The sequence below is a fragment of the Mytilus edulis genome, chromosome 12 (assembly GCF_963676685.1).
Source record: "Mytilus edulis chromosome 12, xbMytEdul2.2, whole genome shotgun sequence".
Taxonomy (NCBI): domain Eukaryota; kingdom Metazoa; phylum Mollusca; class Bivalvia; order Mytilida; family Mytilidae; genus Mytilus; species Mytilus edulis.
The window spans coordinates 39,531,281-39,551,986 of NC_092355.1; the positions used below are offsets into that span (position 1 = coordinate 39,531,281).

Genomic DNA, 20,706 nt, shown 5'->3' on the forward strand with positions numbered 1-20,706 from the left:
GTTGACAGTCTTAAAATACAGTAGTCATTATATAAAAAAAGAAGATGTGATATGATTGTAAATGAGACAACTCTCTACAAGAGACCAAAACATGACACACAAATTAACAACTATAGGTCCCCGTACGGCCTTTCAACAATGATCAAAGCCCATACCGCATAGTCCCCGAAATGACAATGTAAAACAATTCAAACGAGAAAACTCACGGCCTTATTTATGTAGCCATTTTTTGTTTGCAACAATCGAATAAAGTACCCCTATTTAAGTTATTGCCTGAGGGACTACCTTTACATTGCAACAAACATCTAAATCTTCCATCACGAGGAATTGAAATACACGTTTGGTAAAAATATTTACAAAGATACGCGTTAAATATGTACATATCAAATTTTGTGTAAATAGAAAGACAGCCCTACATTAAATACTTGCCAAAGAACACTTATCAATCAAAACAACAGTATGGCGGTGTCTTATTTATTTTACTGCATCTATTTATTGGGTATCTTCTTATCTTTAATAAAAAAAATTATATACATTCAAATCTTCATTCATTTGTTTTCCGTTTTTGTCGAGCATGCAACTTTTGCAGAAAGCTCGACATAGGGATAGTGATCCGGCGGCGGCGGCGTTAGCTAACTTCTTAAAAGGTTTATATTTTAGAAGGTGAAAGACCTGAATGCTTCATACTTTGTATATAGATGCCTCATGTTACGAAGTTTCCGTCAGTCACATGTCCAATGTCCTTGACCTCATTTTCATGGTTCAGTGACCACTTGAAAAAAAACTTCAGAATTCATGTAATGTTGAATTCTCTCTTATTATAAGTAATAGGATAACTATATTTGGTATGTGCGTACCTTGCAAGGTCCTAATGCCCGTCAGACAGTTTTCACTTGACCTCGACCTCATTTAATGGATCAGTGAACAAGGTTAAGTTTTGGTGGTCAAGTCCATATCTCAGATACTATAAGCAATAGGGCTAGTATATTTGGTGTATGGAAGGACTGGATGGTGTACATGTCCAACTGGCAGGTGTCATCTGACCTTGACCTCATTTTCATGGTTCAGTGGTTATAGTTAAGTTTTTGTGTTTTGGTCTGTTTTTCTTATACTTTATGCAATAGGTCTACTATATTTGTTGTATGGAATGATTGTAAGGTGTACATGTCTAGCGGGCAGATGTCATCTGACCTTGACCTCATTTTCATGGTTCAGTGGTCAAAGTTTAGTTTTTAAGTTTTGGTCTTTTTATCGAATATTATATGCCAAAGGTCAACTTTATTTGGTGTATGGAAATATATTATGATCTATATATGTCAGTCCCACAGGTTTATTTGACCATGACCTCAATTGCACGGTTCATTGCACAGTGTTAAGTTTTTGTGTTTTGGTCTATTTTTCTTAAACTATAAGTAATAGGTCAACTATATTTGTTGTATGGCAGCTTTGTTAGCTGTACATGTCTGCCTGGCATGGTTCATCTGACCTTGACCTCATTTTCATGGTTCATTGGTCTTTGTTTAGCTATCTTGGTTACTGTTAAGTTTATGTGAAAGTTGTAATATAGCTTTATACTTAGGACTATCAACATAATATCAATGATTAGTAAAGAAGGCGAGACATTTCAGTGTGTGAACTCTTGTTGTATAAGGGTGTGATTTCTTTCGTAAAATATGAATTATTAAAAAGTATTTACACACAAGAAGTGTGTTTACAGTACTTCATATCACGCAAATTTCGGATATTTGTATTTCCGTCCACTTCAGAAAAATGTGATGTAATTTATAATTACTTTGCACTTGGACTTAGAACTAACAGCACGAAGCAAAATTTTAAACGAGAAAATGAACGCCATTTTACTTTTCAATCTAGCTGGATTTGCCATTTCTGTTGTATGCGGAGACGACGGTTCATGTCTAACAAAATCATGCAACAACAAAATGGCAGCACCATTGCTTGATGATCAAAACGCACCTCTTGTAGTGATGATCGACCTGTCAAAAGCTGATGAACACATCAAAGAGTATGTCAACACAGCTTTAGAAACAAAAATGGCGAATCTAGTTAAAACGAAACTTGAAGATGTTTTCAAACCATTACAGATTGAGGAAGATGTTAAACTTTATGTTGACGAAGTAAGACAAAATGTGACTTTAAACATCACGGACGATATTAAACGAATAATAGAGGAGGTTCTTGAACGAAAACGTATGTAACTTAAAGCATTTTTTCTGTAATGGAAGAAAGTTCCTAGTGTGGGTATTTACTTTTGTATAAAAAATTATATTCATTACACCTAACCATAACTTATCTAAATGTGTTTCCCATTTATTGATATACAATGATTGTCCAGCATAAACTAAGTTTCTTACTAAGTTTTATTATGATCACGGTGTATACGTCATTCGGGTTTTTTCAGAGCCACATAGGATTTATTTTTATGTGATATACAGTCATGGATCGAATATTTCGTTAGACGATGCTTTCGCGACCGACGACACTTTCGCTAATCGGTTGTTAGAATAGTTTTCAAAAAGTTAACACAAGAAAGGTTTAAATCTGCTTGAAACTTCAGTTTCAACATGATAAAGTCAACAGAAAGTGTAAAACGTATTTAAAAAAAAACTTAAAATAGTTTATTAAAGCAATGGGTCCCTGTAGCTGTATTCGACCAAAATTTTTGAAGTTGGGTCTAGTACATGTATTTATTACAAGTTTATTTGTAACAAATGGATCGAATTCGACACAAATGGTATCACAACCCGCGGTTTATTAAACTTTGAATATGTTTTTCTACCCAGGAAAGAGATTATATTATCTTAATTTGACATAATCTGCTGACTGTTTGGTCCTTCAATTCTTTTGTAGACGAAACGCGCGTCTGGCGTATATAAAAAATTTAGTCCTGGTATCTATGATGAGTTTATTTTCAACTTCGTACTATAATCTAACTTTTGTATATACATATATATATAACTCGTCTACACATCAACCCTACAATGTTAGATCTGTAAATTTGCTTTCGCAATTGTTTTGTTCTTCCCTCGCCGGGATTCGAACCTATGCTATTGGGATATCGTGACACCAAATCGCCTGTACTGTAGCCGTCCCGCTAGACCACACCACCACCTGGGCTTCACAATAATAAAGCTTTCGGTGGCCGTGTGTTACCTTTCCTCGTCAGTTTTAATCTAGCGTCGTACTACAGTACATGATATATAAGGCATGGAGATGTTATTTTTATATATAGCGTCGGTCTATTGTAGACGGATCGGTGGTCATGCGTACACAGTTGTAAGCATTGTTTGTTTGGTGAGTTTGATTATTGATTGAATGACAGGTAGACAATGCAGTATTTTCTCGCTGTATTGAACACCCATTGGTGGACTTCGGCTTTTTTCTGCTCTGTGGTCGGGTTATTGTCTCCTTGACACATTCCCCATTTCTATTTTCAATTGTATTGCATGTTTCCCCGTTTGAAAGACGTAGCATTAAAACGTTTTATGTCCTTATTTGTTCTTTGCACGTGATTTCATTGATTTTGATATACCCAAACAAAAATGTATGTGTGTTTACTATCACATGCTAAAAAAAACCAGGGGAGGTAGGTTGGGATCTTTTTTTTTTTTTTACATTGAGTCTATAGGACCAACATTGTGACTAAACAGTGCTTAATCAAAAACGGCCAACCAAACTTTTGGGCAAGGGATAAAAATTAGGGCCAGGTAGGGGTACAGTAAACACACATACTTTTTTGGCCTAAGCCATATTCTACCAGTTAGAAGGTTACAGACCAAAATTAGTTTCCTTTATTTGTTTTTTATAATGTTTTGTCTCAAATTTATATATCCTGTTAACGATTTCTGCATTTTTTTTGGAATTTTGCAATTTTAAGTATAAGTGCCAGAATCTACATGAAATTTAGAAACAGGATACTGATCGATCCAGTTGAATAATTTTGCCAAAACACATACTTACTTTTATAGACAATGCAAAATATATCTCGAAAACTGTAAATATTACCATTTTGCACCAGACCTAGCCACTAAACAGTTAAAATAAAGCATACAAAAGTTTAATTTTACTCACTTCTTTTATTTTAACCACAACAAAACGTAAAAATAAACGAAAAAGGGAAAGTTAAAGATTTAAGAAATAAAACACTCTGATTAAAAGTTTACTATGACGACAACGAAAATAGGAGGCACTAATTGTGATCATAGGATAGTACCTAATCGATTCATTATCAATAAATGCACGAGAGGTATGTATAGTAAATGTAAGAGCTTTTAATAATGACCGTTTTTATTAATGTCTGGTTATTGTATCAATAAATACTAGAAGGACTATCAAAATGCTGACACACGTAAAGCTATGATAAATACCATTGTGTTTTGTTTTTTTTTCATTTTCAGAAATGAACCCAGCTTTCTTTTCAACATTAAAGACAACTCAAAACCTTGGGAGAAATGACGTGCTAATATTTCCAAACGTAGTAACCAATAATGAAAATGGTTATGACGTCAACACTGGCATTTTTAATTCACCAAAGACGGGGGTATATGAGTTTTCCGCAAATTTCATTTCAAATGGTGACATGTGGCTTGAAATAAACTTAATGAAGAATGGACATGTTATTGCTCGGGCTCATTGTGCAAAGACACATGGCGTTGCTGGAACACTCCAAGTAATACTGACACTACAGAAAGGTGACACGATATATCTACAACATCCACGAGATTCCGGATCGATTGATGGTAGCGATTATTCCATGTTTTCTGGACATATGCTTTGACAAAAAGTATGACTGATCCATGAATTCATCCGACAACATTGTGTTGCGAATATATTTGATTTAACCGCCTAGAAATTAACGCTTCAGTACTGGCATGATTTAATGACACATCGTATTTGCTGTATTTCTATTTTATCTTGTGAAACATGTTATTGTTATCCCAGACACATTTGATCATTTGTTGATTCTATCTAGACCTTCTTCTGTTGACTTAATACTTTTCTTCTGTTAATTGAGATAATTTAAACCATATATATTCACAAAAAGACCAGTCTTTTCTTACCTTCAAATATTCAGAAATAACAAATGCTTTGATAATGAACTTTTGAAAATTAAAACACAATGGTTTTTTTTCGGATTCGGGTGTCAGTGATGAGTCGTGTGTAGACGACATACACAATATAAGTTCTTGTATCTATTTTAAGATTATCTTTATAATTCATATAAGGTTTTATTCAAAATTGTCTGAAGACAATAACAAAAATGAATTTACAAAAATGTTGACCTGGGATCAAAACATGAATTTCGCAATAGATGAAACAAATGTTGTCTTTTCCTTAATATTGAGTAAATGCCTTTTGCAAAAGGTCGTCGCAATTTAGAAAAAAAATATTCTGGATTGTATTGGTTTTTTTTTCAGAATTGAAAAATTAACCGTTATTAAACAAACTTTTTTTTTCGAAAAAATAAGGAATTTCTTGTCCCAGGAATAGATAACCTTATCCGTATTTGGCACAACATTTTGGAATTTTGGGTCCTCATTGCTTTCAAACTTTGTACTTGTTTGGCTTTATAAGTATTTTGATCTGAGCGTCAGTGATGAGTCTTATGTAGACGAAGCGCGCGTCTGGCTTATTAAATTATAATCCTGGTACCTTTGATAACTATTAATTGACCATTCGGAATCAAACACCTCGTCTGTTTTTCATCCGGATAAGAAAAAACAAAACAATATTTTTGGTTTTTGTATACAACTTTTACATTTATTTAAAGATAGATTATCAAATGTTATACTGGATCAATTGATTACAATTTATCGTGTGATTATCAGTGTTAGGATTAGAAATGTGTGTTGTTTTACGTTGTAACTTTTCTCTGACTGCCTTTTTTAGCACCTGAAAAAAAAATAACGAAAATTATTCAGATATTTTGACTCCATTCAGCTATGTCCTTGCTTATTCAATTGAAAGTACTGAATACTGTAAAGATATCAACATGCAACATGTAAATAAATAGCTTAAGCTTATATGTATCTACATTATGCAAATGAATGAGAAAGAGCAACTTGACGTGTTTCACCTGTGGAACGAGACTGACTAACCATTTCCGGAACTTCGGAGACCATTCCCGGTTTTGCTTCGGGTTTGTTTTGCATTTCGTTGTTATATTGTTTTTTTTTGTACAAATGTGTGTCTATTGCCGTTTGAAGGGGATTTTTTTTAGCATGGCTTTTCCAATTTCTCTTTGAATAATGGGTTTAAATATCCCTTTCTTATCTTCTGTCTCTCTTTTACTTTTCTTAACATAATATAACTTAATGTACATAAACCTATTTCTTTACAGGTTCCTAGACAAAAGAAGATGTGGTATGAGTGCCAATAAGACAACTCTTCATCCAAAACGCAAAATTAAACCATTATAGGTGAAATTAGGGTCTTCAACACTGAGCCTTAGGTCACATCGAACAACAAGCTAAACAGCGTCCCAAAACAATGACTAGTGTAAATCCATTTAAACGAGAAAACCAATGGTCTAAACTACATGTATGTATAAAAACGAAAAACGAGAAGCAGTTATAAATCACATAAACAAACGACAACAACTCAACATCAGATTCCTCACTTAAAACAGATGCGAATGAATGCAGTAGGGTTAAACGTTTAAATAGGTACCAAACGTCACCTTTATCTGAAACAATATTGAAACATCACAACATAGAAAAACATACCTATATGTATCGCCATCATTGGGTCATCTGAATTACTCCTAATATTGAAATGAGCATTTCCATCTCCATTTACATGTACTTCTTTACCAGTGCATTTGCTACCATCATAACTTCCGGATATGACATCACAGTAAGTGCCTTGTGGGAGTCCAGTTTGTAAGTTTCTATTAATGTCAGACGTTTCCAAATTTATCGCAATAAATCCTTTATTTCCTCGAGAAAATGCTATTTGGTAGTTTCCATTATCCCACCAATGTTGCATATTGGTTCCCATTACAACATTTCTGAATGCCACCATGTTAAATATTTGACGCCATCTATGCTCGCACACCTGTAAAAAAATCGATGGTTGCATGGTTTGAAGGCAACTGTTTAATAACAACTGCAGTTTTCTTATTTAAAAAAAACAACATTCATTTATACTTTAAAATTTATCTTTTACAATCTGTTGACCAGAAAGTTACATGTTCCTCTTCATTTTGTGGTGCATTCTGTTATAAATAAATTGGTTGATAACGTATTTCTTTCATAGAAGATTTCAGAAGCGACGAAAAAAACAGTAGTTTGTTTTCCTTTGATTATAGAGTTACAAAACAAACTTTTCCTGTATGAATATGTATACAAGCAATTTGTTCTGTATTCAAATCGAAACATACATTTTGCTATATCAGCAATAATTGCATAGCCAATAAACACGAATATCAGTGCGGAATAGTTATCATTTGATCTCGATGATTATAAAAGATACCATCAGAACCAATTGTCGTACAATGTATAAACATACATCTTGAACAATCTTCCTTTTCAACATTGTATTTCTTACGTAAAATAAACCTTTATATGTATATGGTTAAGTCTTTAATGATATAGTAGAACGGTATCGACAACTCGTATATCGGTTAAACAGACCATATTGTACTTGAAGCGCCATGTCACATTAATTGTGTTTTCTTCGGGAGGTCCTGAATTTTACGTAATAATGAGATGACCAATACCAATGGTGTCCTTTTTTTATGAACTGTTAAGATGTTGTTGTTTTCTTAAATATATACATACATGTAATAGCTCAACTATAAATCTGTTATTTCTTATGAGTTTGTAGCCATAGTTTTATTATTGTAAACTAACTTATTTTCGCGGAAACTTTGTTCAGCGTGTTTTCCTTTCTAGTTCACTACGCGGCTATCTAGTTTCTTCTTTACTTGATGTAGCTTAACAAGGAAAGGTTTTAGTTTTACATATTCGCAATAATTTTTCTACTCGCAAAAATAAGTTGGTTAACAGTATTTTATCAAAATTTAATCATAACATACCCAGCCATTGCCACATATCGTTTTCGTTCCCAAGTTAACACTCTTTGTAGACATATCTCCATTATGAGGAGGTCCGTCGTCGGAACTATAAAATATATTTGAACATTTTATTGATTGAATCATTTACGTAAAATTTTTTATCAAAGACAATATCAACAAGGTATGGGGCTATAGTTCGGGTTGTCATAAAATCAAAAGAAACACAAACAAACAACAGTGTTAATATTTTGATCATGTTATTTACATTTAACACACATCATTTGTTTTCTAAAAAATGAATTATTTCCATATCTCAGGAAATGACTAGGGATAACAGATGTCCGAATCACGTAAATGGACTAGGAATGCACACATAAAGATAAAAAAATCAAAAGAAAAAGTAAAGTCGCAAGAACTCGGAAATGACAGAGAAAAGTTGCTTCGTCAGGGTAAGCGTTCTAAGATATGTATGCATCACATGCCATAAAAACCAAACTCATTAAAAAAACACAATTTGGAAAGGAACACAATCGGCTAAAGACGAGGTATGAGGTCTATTATATATGATATCCGCAAAACTTGTAACTAGCGAGTCAAGACAATGACATACAGTATCGGTCAATCTATTCGTGATGATGACTTTAATCTTATAAAGGAACGGTTTCATTTGCTCTTCTTGTGACATCGTGTTTGAAACTAAGAAGGAAACATATGTCTGCTTGCATATGACGTATATTTTTTCTAAGCGAAGCCATTAGTTTTTTTTTTATTCATGTTGAAATCATTACTTAACAAATATCGATTCTGATTGGGGACCTTATTATTGGCATATATTCTATTCACTTGTACAGGATAAGGAAATAAACACATGTTTTGGATATGACAACTGTTTACAAACGAATGATAAGTATTGGCATTCAAGACCTTATAAACTAAAATATGTATAATGGCTTCATGTTGACATAATTTATTTAACCTATCTTTTAAGAAATTGTCAATAAATAATCGTTTTTATTGTTCTATGTTATATTTATGCAGCATTTTTTTCATGTGTATCTGTTTTGGTTTTTTTTAGCCATGAATTTGTCAGTTTATTTTCGATTTATGAGTTTGCAACAATGTTTATTAATGCGTGAGACAAAGATGAATTATATGTGTGAGACTTGAATTTATTTTTGAGAAAAATAAATCGGTTAATTAAAAAATGTATGGAACTGAAATAAGGATTACCTTCTCGATAGAACATTATACCAGATAAATTACAATAAGTTGTTGTAACTTTTATTTTCCACTTAGAAAATGAAGTTCTGTGAACAAATTATCTTTCAGCGTTTTTCCTCGACACCAAAGCTCAAATGGTATCTAGCCATGTCCTGTGTTTGTTTTTTTTTAAATTTTATTATTTGGATTTTGCTTTAGGGGTTAGTTTGAAGTCATTGACTTAGTTTGACCTCCTCCATGTTATCAAATACAATAATAAAAAGATAGTCTAATTAGCACATTTTACAATATTTATGAAACTGTTACCAAGGGTATTCTATGTATTAAAGTACACAATCCTACTTTTTTTTTTATTATATCCTAATACAGATTGAATAATGAAACACCATAAATAGATAATAAAAATGACCTGCCAAAACTGAAACTGCTCATCACTCTTGTGAAACCATAAGGATGTGCCAACATAAAAGCAGTTGCCATTTTATATCTTTTAGGGTCGCTATGTGTCAGTACACCTCCTGAAAAAAAAAACAGATTACTGTTGAAGAAAAATTAGTACCATTGGTATAGTTTTAAATTTCTTCCTTTACAGCCTCTTTTACTTGCCTCTTTCGAAACAGTCCATATAGTAGTTAGCTTTCCGTGAATTATGAATTTTATTCGTCTGAACATAATATAACTGAAACAGCTTAAAGCATGACACATAAAAATATTGCTTATGATTTTATTACTTATTGATTTATTCATCAAGTATTAATCAGGCCATTCGTTTTTTTTTTATAATCAAACATTCCGAGTTATTGTCAAACATGGGTTTCCAATATGGGATTTGCTCATCGTTTATGTGGTTTTGTGAATTCAAATTGTTCACATGGCTGTACTCAGATTTTAATGGAAAGTAGTCTGATTTAATGGCATGTTCACCCCGTCTACTTGCATGTTTTTTTTTACATATATATTGTTTAGTATGTATTAAATTCCGTATATCGTCAGATTATCGGAATTCCAATGGCGACTAACTGTGCACCACTTATTGCGGACCTGTTTTTGTATTGTTATGAGTTACAATTTATGACAAAAATAAGCAAAGACCCATCGAAACAACATCTGATAAACAAATTTAATAATACTTTTAGATATTTGGATGATATTTTGGCTCCCAATAATGACAATTTTAGTTATATATTAATGAAATTTATCCTGTTGAACTTACTATAAATAAAGCTAATACAAACAATGACCACTGCCCTTTTCTCGATCTTGATATCTATATCACTAATGGAAAGCTGAATACTAAAATTTATGATAAAAGGGATGATTTTTCATTTCCTATCGTTAACTATCCGTTTTTAGATGGTGACGTTCTCTTGTCACCATCTTACGGTGTTTATATATCTCAACTTATACGATTCGCTCGTGTATGTAACAATGTTTTAGATTTTAACGAGAGAAATTTATGTATTACTGAAAAATTATTACACCAGGGTTTTCTTGTCATATATGTTATGATGGTATGATACTAAACCCCTAACGGGAAGGATTGTGCCTAATGTTCATATGATGAAATCATAATTTTTCAGTCAGTTTAATTGGAGTCTGGAGCTGGCATGTCAGTTAACTGCTAGTAGTCTGTTGTTATTTATGTATTATTGTCATTTTTTTCATTTTCTTTGGTTACATCTTCTGACATCAGACTCGGACTTCTCTTGAACTGAATTTTAATGTGCGTATTGTTATGCGTTTACTTTTCTACATTGGTTAAAGGTATAGGGGGAGGGTTGAGATCTCACAAACATGTTTAACCCCGCCGCATTTTTGCGCCTGTCCCAAGTCAGGAGCCTCTGGCCTTTGTTAGTCTTGTATTATTTTAATTTTAGTTTCTTGTGCACAATTTGGAAATTAGTATGGCGTTCATTATCACTGGACTAGTATATATTTGTTTAGGGGCCAGCTGAAGGACGCCTCCGGGTCCGGGAATTTATCGCTACATTGAAGACCTGTTGGTGACCCTCTGCTGTTGTTTTTTATTTGGTCGGGTTGTTGTCTCTTTGACACATTCCCCATTTCCATACTCAATTTTTTTTAATCTTGACAGTATTCTTGAATTCGACACTATTAAAAAGCAATAAGTTAACATCGGACTACTAAATGAAATTGCAAGCAAACAAGCATTATTAATTCCACTTTTCATAGACCATACATATCTTTGTTCTTTTGTCACTGCTGTAGACCTAATGACAAATCTGTTCCAGACAAGACCAGGCCTAAAGTACATTCAGACAATATGTTTTCTCCAAATTTTCATCAGGTTCTAAGTGTGTATTTGACTACAGGTTTAACGTGTGTATTTGACTACAGGTTTAACGTGTGTATTTGCCTACAGGTTTGACGTGTGTATTTGACTACAGGTTTAACATGTGTATTTGACTCCAGGTTTAACGTGTGTATTTGACTAAAACATGCTATCAGTTCGTAATGGATAATAAATATACATTTAAGTTTAACCCACCTCCTCCACCATGACCTCTCTGGTTGTCATGGTTATCAATGAATACGACAACATCATTGCTACTTGGCATATTCCAGGGTCGACCCCAATTCCTTAAATATTTTGCCGCATTCTGTCTCCTGAAAACTTGTGCAAGTTTAATTCCATAGATGAAATTCGTAACACGTGCAAATCCTGTGTATTCCGAAGCACTGATAGCTTCTCCACCCATATCAATTACTTCTTGAAAAATGAATGGTCTCGGAGAACCAGGGAAATACTGTGAATTTAAGCCATGCAGCTTTCCATATATAGCTTGTAGGTCACCGGGCCACATGTGTTTAGCAGCATCCATCCGGAAACCAGCAACACCTATGGAGATAAGGTGGTTCATATACTCTGCTATCTTGCTTCTTACATATTCTTTTCCTAGTTTTAAGTCTGTCAAGGACACCAGACGGCAGTTTCGTACTTCCTCTTTGTTTCCATAGTTATGGATATTCAAATCTCCAGAATGGCATTCCCTGTTTCCGTTGAAATCCCACGATGAAAAAGGAACGCCTGGGTAACTCATGGCACCACCATTCCAGTGGGACCCACCTGTTCCTGTTCCATGCCCACCGGCTCCTGTCATGTGGTTTATTACAGCGTCAACGTAAATCCTAGAGAAAATTTTGATATATTGATTTCGTTATAGTTTGCTCATACAGAACTTAAAGAACATGATATATCTGAAAACGTTTGCTATTTTTCAACAAAGAAGAAATAAACAACGTAAAAGGCACACAAAATGAATGCATGCTACTCCAGTGATATGTATATTTCTTTGAGAATTTGTATGGAAATAGTCAAACCATCATTTTAAGAAATATTTCAGAAATCAACTAGCCTTTAAATACGACAAGCAAGCTTGTATCTAGTGTAAGATCTGTAGTTAAAATAACATATCCATCCATGTTATCAATAAGTCATTGATTAAGAATTTATTTTTTAAAAGTTAACACGATCAATTGAAGAAAATCTAAAGTAACATATATAATACAGTTAAGAAACGATACCGTGTGTTGACCTCTTTTCTGTTTGACGGTTTCTGTATCATTCATATCAAACTAAATTTGTAATTACAAACGACAAAGTCAAGAGGCGTTCTAATGATACTATACAAGAGTGTATGAATGAAAAAGGATTGCTGTTACAATATGCTTGATAAATTTCTCACCTCACATTAGCTTTATTACATCTTTGTACCATATCAGTGAACTGAGCCTCGTTACCACTTCTGGTGATTAATTTATAACTGACAGGTTGATATCTTTCCCACCATGGTCGATTTGGTGACGTCACAACACGGTTCTCGTTTGGCGGAGAAACCTAATACATTATTAGAATATAACAAAACGTAAAAATTAATTAATTGACAATTGGTGTCTATCGTCAATTTCACCACTATTGTGTTAATTCTTTGCGGTAAGTGTTTTTTTTTTTTAAAGAAGCCGAAATGTTCGGAAAGAACATTCGACTTTTGGTAGGAGAATTTATAATCCTAGTCAACTAAGATATGAGTGGTGCGAGATTCAAACTTACAACTTCACATGTTTTAGTGTAAACAGGGTAGTTATACAATACGTTAGGATCAGGTGTTTTAATCTTAGAATAAACTTAAATATAATACATTTCGATCAAATTAGAATTCTTACAAAACAGCTATTAATTGACTGTCTTTTCAAATGATTCACCAGTAAAAACTGGACAACTAGCTAGTTGTGAAACTGAAATGACTAAGTTTAATCCACATTTTCTACATACAGACTGCCTGTACCAAGTCAGGAATATAACAGCTTTTGTTTTTGTTTGGTGTTTTTGAGCTTTTTATTTCTCCATTTTCATTGATATGGGAAGTTTCGTTCTGAAACTATTCATGGAGTTAGGTATTTTTGGTTATTTGATCTATAGCTTGTGTATAAGGTTTAATGTACAAGCTGTTGGCATAATAAAAAAAAGATGCGGTATCATCGTATAATGGCATATCAATTTACGAGAGACATCTAGGGGTAGTTAACCCTGACATTACAACATTGGAAAGTGCCAATTAGAACAATAATTAAAATAAAAAACAATAGAAGGACTTTTATCATAGACAAAAATAAATAACAGACTCCTTTCTTCGGTCAGACTTCTAAAGAATATAGTTGTATTATAACTTTCAAATTCTGCCCGTACAGTGGTATTACAGCACAAGAGAACAAACTAGAAGTTTATTTAAAATAGGTTTGGCCATCCGATCCAATCAAAGCAGATCTAAAGACAGTAAGAACAGTTGTTAAGTGTACCTTTAGTTGAAATTATTCATAAATAAAATTTCTGTTTCAAAGAATACGACGAATATGTTCGAATTTTCTACACCGTAATTCCGTCCTCTTTTCCTCGAACGTAACTTAAAAAATACGAAATATCGTTGGGTTTATTCTTACATGAGAAACACGACCTTGCACAAGGTGGAGCAGGATCTGCATACAGTTCTGGATCACCTGAGATCACCCACTGGGTGTTTGGTGTTCCGTGTTGTTCAGTTTTTAGTTTTTGTATGTTGTATTTGTGTACTGTCGTTTGTCTTATTTTTTTGTCATGCTATTGGTTGGTTACGACAGACGAGTTTGAATGTCCCTCTGGTATCTTTCATCTCTTTTAACAGAAATCAATTTATAAAAACATTATGTTTCCTAAGTTGGCTCATCAATCAGTGTTATCACTTGTCAATTATTATTATTGAATAAATATAAATATTTTTGATAATAAATATTACTATTTTTGATAATAAATATTACTATTTTTGATAATAAATATTACTATATTTGATAATAAATATTACTATTGTTGATAATAAATATATTCCAAATTGAACGAAACGTTATGATAATATATTGCCAAACAAATCCTCGGTAGTAATTGTCACTATAAAAACATAATTATAAAAAAAACTAACACATCAAATAAAACCTCTCTTCGAAGCCAAATTTGTATGTAAATATAAAGATAATTATATGAAAATCAGTAACAGACAAACCCTACAACATGGCATTACAATTCGTTTTATTTACAATCATGATACTCTCGAGGATCGTCTGCCAGCCTGTGAATGTATAACCACTCATGCAAATCATTTAAATATTAGCATTGTTTTAATTGCTATCGATCGATTTTGACAGGTAATGCTTTATACACAATCACTAACGGGCCTTTAAAAAGCGTTCGGATTTCGTAATTAGTAGGAATCGTTTGGTGGTTTTTTTTTCATGTTCAAATAACGTTAAAGGAGCACTAGCTTCGAGATATATAACAAAAATCTAATATATTATTTTTTGGGCTCAATCAATAATGAAATGCAAATAATGAAATAATAATTCCCTTTTAGCAGCCAGTATGGTTCAATTTTGTCAAAATAACTAAAAAAAAAAACATTGAATATGAATAATTCACTTGCAAGTGAATAATTGGACCTCATTGAATCCGTATGCATGTGAACATCAATTTAATCCCTTGGCTTGAGATCGATAACACTTAAATGGTACGTGTAAAATTATTTAAAGGAAAAGAATCGTCAACATTGAAAGTGAAACAAAGGTAATTTTTTTATCACTGATTCGATCCACAGAAAATCATTTTTATACAGATACAAACGATAATAAACATTTATTTTTCATCTCTAATATGAAATTTAATAGACCTATAATAATTCAACAACACGAGTTTGCTTAATCTATTTATATCTATATTTATGTTTACATCGCTTATATGGTCATCAGATGACTAGAGAGGTCAACTCGATAATTGATTAGATGACGTCTAGACTAAAATACACACGAAAGATACGTATGTTCATGTCAGTTCCTTGTTAATTGTTATTTGAGACTTTTAATAGTTTGGATAAATGTTTTACATTGTTATACATCAAATATCAGAATTTGATTTAAATCGGTGAACATGAATTTGACAGCTAGTGCCCTTTTAAATAATATAGAAATTTGATGGGACTTTAAAAATTGTTCGGTTTCATCGGGGTTCGATTTTTACAGGTTTCACTGTATTACATAAAAGATCGTTTGTCTGATAATATTCTGCAAATGCTGTGCCTTTAATCTTAAAAGGCGTTTTTTTATATCAAATTTGCTATGACCAATTGCAACTTCCTGAAACTAAATGATTCTTTCAGAAATGATGTTCTAAAATTCGAAGACTTCTGAAACAATTTTTGGTGCCTTTGTTATAATCTTGTGTTTTTTTAAGACATAGGCTTACCTGTACTCCGCAATAACCATATGGTCCCAGGAATTGCTCGCATTCTGTTGCAATATCTGACCATTTCCATTCAAAAAGATGAACAATGGTGTTTCTACCAGGAGCGCAATTAGGATTACTCCATGTTCCAGCAAACACTGATTAACATAAGTTAGTAGTTAAGAAGGCTTCAATCAAACAAGGATGTATCTGTTTTATCTAGTAATAGTTCTAACCAATACCATGCATTATGAATGTCCAAGAGGATAATGAATATAACAGTAATCGATTTGTTTACAAAGGAGAATTGTCCAAACAAGTTTTGAGCGCTACAACCATATTTGACCTCCCAACGTCTTGGAAAGCTTCTTCAAAACGCATATCGTTTGTTTTCTTGTTTTAATAGGTTTTTTTTTCATTCAAGGATCTATTGTTGATTACGATATGGAATACGATTTTGTTATTGTTGCAGGCCTTAATATGTACTATAAAAGATGTAATACGCCAAAACGCCATATTTTTACATTGCATTTAATAGAAAAAAGTGGTAACAAGATAAATAAAAGTGTATATTGCTAACGCTATGCATAAAGATACTAACATATTTTAGTTCTTCGTTTCACAAAACAAACATCGAGCTTTACTTTTTTCGTGATCCGATATTTGAGGAGGAAAACATGTTTTGCAAACTGACGTGAATGACCTGTATTTATAATTACAGTTTATTTTAAGACAATGTCAACATGTAAAGGTAATTAGATAATGTAAATCTTCTTTCACATGTTACATAGTGAAACATTACAAAACTTAATTCTATATAGTACTACACTGTAGATGGCATATGTGAGAATTGAAAAAAAACATTTGACGAATTACTTAATCTTGACCGAACGATTACGCGTGATTACAATTATTTGTTGTGGGTGGTATCATTTCTGTTCAATGCAAAATTAGTATATACATGTATATATATTTACCTGAGGAACAAATACTAAGTAAAGATATCCAGGTAGCCAACATGGCGTTCAAAGACCCAACAGTCCGGATATTCATGATATTGTAAAGGTCTTATCAGACTGGTGTTTTATATAAAGTCGATTACGAATTGGAACGAAGTCAAAAGGCATTTAGGTAAACAAATTCAAAATTTTAGTGTTATAAGTTAGGTCGATCTTAAAGTTCTTACGTGCATAAATAGGCAAAGGATAAAAAAGGACATTCCAATTCATAAACCCAAAGACTAACAAACAACAGTACACAAAGCAACTTAGAAAAGCAAAGACCGAGCAACACTAACTGCACAAAAAATGGGGATGTTCTTCGGTGCTCTAGAATGGTAAGCAGATCTTTCTCTGCAAATGGCACCATTCGTGTTTCTCGTGTAAGTAAAAATCTGGTGATATGTGTATTTATTGAGGTCTCGGTGGAAGGAAATAAGTTTGCAGTTACGACAATTATAACATATTACACAACATAGTTCTGCAAACAAACCTGGTAAATTTGATGGCTATCTGTCTGTTTTTAACAATCATAACAGAAATTTACAGCTAATTATGGAGAAAATTAAATTTCTAATGTGCCTGGTTGTTTTTAAAACACACCTGCATGAAGTCTTAAACTATAAATTGAAATTAAGTTTCCTCAATGATTTGCAAATCTTCAATTGTCTCGAAACTCAATGCAATGGCATGATTTGAGACTAAATATTAAAACATTAACTTTACTTTAAAGTTAACATCTATGCACGCATGCTATATGCTAGAGAGGAAATTATTGCTGAAATGCTATCCGGCTATCCGGCTATTGACCCTTACTTGATACGAAAGACTGATCAATTTAGTTACATCAAGGAAAACCGTTCTTATAAACATCCTATTGTGGGAGTAAATTTACTTTGAGGTTTAATAAAATAAATTATTAAAGCTTCGGATACATCAGTTTAACATGTTCACCTGACATATTGTGGAAACATATATAAATTTTTTAAATCTACCAACAATGTTTATTCTGGCAAGGTCTTGTTAAAGTCGACCACCTTTATTGCAAATACCTTTCGTGACGTATGACAGTATTACTATTTAATCATGTTGTCTGTAAGAAATATTAAGGTCATAAACTCGTACACACTTTCTAACCTTTTGGTGTTAATTTTAGTGTTGATATCAATGATGTTCAATTACATAGTACTTAGTATCTTAACTTATCTATAGTTGTTAATGTCTGTGTCATTTTGGTCTCTTGTGGAAAGTTGTCTCATTGGCAATCATACCACATCTTCTTTGTTATATTTACGTTTAAACGGAAACGGACGAACATAGTTTTATACGTTAACCTCAGATCTATGCCCAGTCTCAGATCTATATTCGCCACTCATAAATGTGTCCTTTTAATGTTGCATCACAAATATCCCACCTTCATGTTCTGTCTCTTTTTGAATGTGTGTCCTTTCAAACAAATATCTTGACGCGAGAATTAACAGGCCGGTATCGCGTAAAGATAGTGACGGGGAATCAGGACACGACCGTAGATGAGAGAAACATTATTTCAAGCAATAATGTTATAGGTATGAATTGGTATTTGTGTTTTTAGCCTCAACTCTAATGTGTAGGTTTATATGATTGTTGAATGCCGTACGGTGATGACCACAAGGTGCTTATATTCACCTCCGTAAAAAATATATATTTACTATCAGATGAATGTTATGGATTGTTTTTTTTTTTTTTTTTTTATTGTCCCTTTTTTTGCCATGGCATGACATTGTTAGGTTGTATTCGACTATTGTGTTTGAATGTTTATTTTGTATGTTCAACCTCTCTTACAACGTCATTAATAAAGCATGAAAAAATTATTCCGCCCAAAGAAGGTACAAATTTAATCGATGAATTAATCACCAATTTACAATTTTGAATAGGATCGATAACTTACTCTTAGTCAATATAATTAAATCTTGATGGATTCGATGTACTAGTACACCAATTGTGTGAAAAAGTAAACCTGTTCCGAGTTCTTTAACTCGTACGGCCTTTTTAACATTTTAAACTCATGCGTCACTGATGAATCTTTTTTAGACAAGTCTGGAGTACACAATTTTAATCCTGATATCTATAATGAGTTCATTCGGAGCAGGCATTCGTATAATTTCTATGGTTTAAGACCATCATGTAAAGCATCCAAGCTAAAGTTACTTTATTACATATATCATCTTTAGAAATAATGAGTAAAATAAATTTACAAAAAACAAGCATATTAAGTTAGTACGTTGCACGTGTCGTTAGCATGGTTAATGGGGTATGTGTTTTGTACATGTCTGATGAGGTAAGCACTTTTCCCCGTATTTATTCTTGTGCGCGCTGTGTTATCACACCACCTTCTTGGGAAAGATTGGGTTAAGTGCTCACAAAACAGTCACATTATTATCCTTCCATCCAAATTCAAGCGCCAATATTCAGGAATAGTTGTTTGGGATATTTTCCATAATTGTTTTTCGAAAATCTTTCAGTATTTAAAAGTCGATATATATTTTTTCTCCTTTCCAATTATTTTATTATAGCTTCATATACAGTGGTTAACTTATTTAGTGAATATAAACAATATCAAAAATAAAAATAGTCGATCAACTATGTCTCTATAAAAATCATCAGCTTTAGAGTAAACTTACATTCGACATTTAGTGTCTTTAAATTATGTTTTTATTTCTTCACTTTCTTGTAATTCATTTTTGTTCTATAAACATAAAATCCAAGAAAATTGATTCCTAGTGTATTAGGTTGGGGTTAAATTTTAAGCACAGCAAAACAATAGAAAAATATGATTGCTTCTAACGTTATCTTCATCATGTCATCCAACATTATTAAGTACTAGTATACCTGCAATATCACCTCAATTATAACAAACTTAAAAAGCTGTTTCCACAACGGAATCCCCGTATTGTGCAATTGTTGTTATTTTGGTAACATAACTAGGGACTTGTGCATGCTTCCTACCAAAACATAACTCCATCAATGACATTCTGAGATCCCTGTTTCCTATTCCGTATATTATCGGATTAACTGTAGAATTGAAATAAGCAAGAAATACGACAGGATACCAGAAGACCGGATATCCGGAAGATATGCATTGTTCAATAACAGCAATAGTAAAAGGTGTCCATGATACTATGAAATAACCAACAGTTACTATTAATACACCGACAATTCTGAACTCACGTATATTGTTAGTGCCCTTCTGTTTACATATTCGAAAGTTCCTACATCGAATTTCTTTTGCATGACGACAGGCTATTTTCAATATAATTCCATACAAGAAAGTAATTATTATACAGGTAACGCCAATAACGGTGAACACAAATGCAATGTAAGGACAGGAAAGTAGATCAAGCGTAGAGCATGATTGGTCAGAGGAATTTCCTGTGGAAAAAACGTCCGAAGTTGTAAAGGGTACTACAGACACACAAAGTGGAACAGTCCAAGCAAGAAAAATCAATACTGCTACTTTATTACTTGTTATAATGATAACATAACGAAGCGGATACACAATTTTTACAAATCGTTCCAATGCAACTACCAGTAAATGAAGTATAGATACAAGTGGTATATATATCATCACGACTTGATGTGCTAAGCATCCATAACCAACAATAGTAAAGTTTTTCTGTAGAGTATGGGCTACTTCTACAGGTGCTATTGTC

At 32.8% G+C, this 20,706-nt stretch overlaps 2 protein-coding genes across 2 annotated transcripts; one reads left to right on the forward strand and one right to left on the reverse strand.

Moving 5' to 3' along the window:
- Positions 1–1,721: 1,721 nt before the first annotated feature.
- On the forward strand, positions 1,722–6,041 carry LOC139498439 (complement C1q tumor necrosis factor-related protein 3-like). Its single transcript, XM_071286823.1, has 2 exons — positions 1,722–2,208; positions 4,416–6,041. The coding sequence occupies exons 1-2, from the start codon at positions 1,845–1,847 to the stop codon at positions 4,793–4,795; spliced, it is 744 nt and encodes a 247-aa protein (XP_071142924.1). The 5' UTR covers positions 1,722–1,844; the 3' UTR covers positions 4,796–6,041.
- LOC139498436 (alpha-amylase-like) lies at positions 5,750–17,085 on the reverse strand. Its single transcript, XM_071286820.1, has 8 exons — positions 16,997–17,085; positions 16,041–16,177; positions 12,964–13,115; positions 11,766–12,406; positions 9,666–9,774; positions 8,057–8,141; positions 6,744–7,074; positions 5,750–5,910 (listed from the first exon to the last, which is right to left on the reverse strand). Exons 1-8 carry the CDS (start codon positions 17,070–17,072, stop codon positions 5,873–5,875), a joined length of 1,569 nt encoding a protein of 522 aa, XP_071142921.1. The 5' UTR covers positions 17,073–17,085; the 3' UTR covers positions 5,750–5,872.
- Between the last annotated feature and the right edge of the window lie 3,621 nt (positions 17,086–20,706).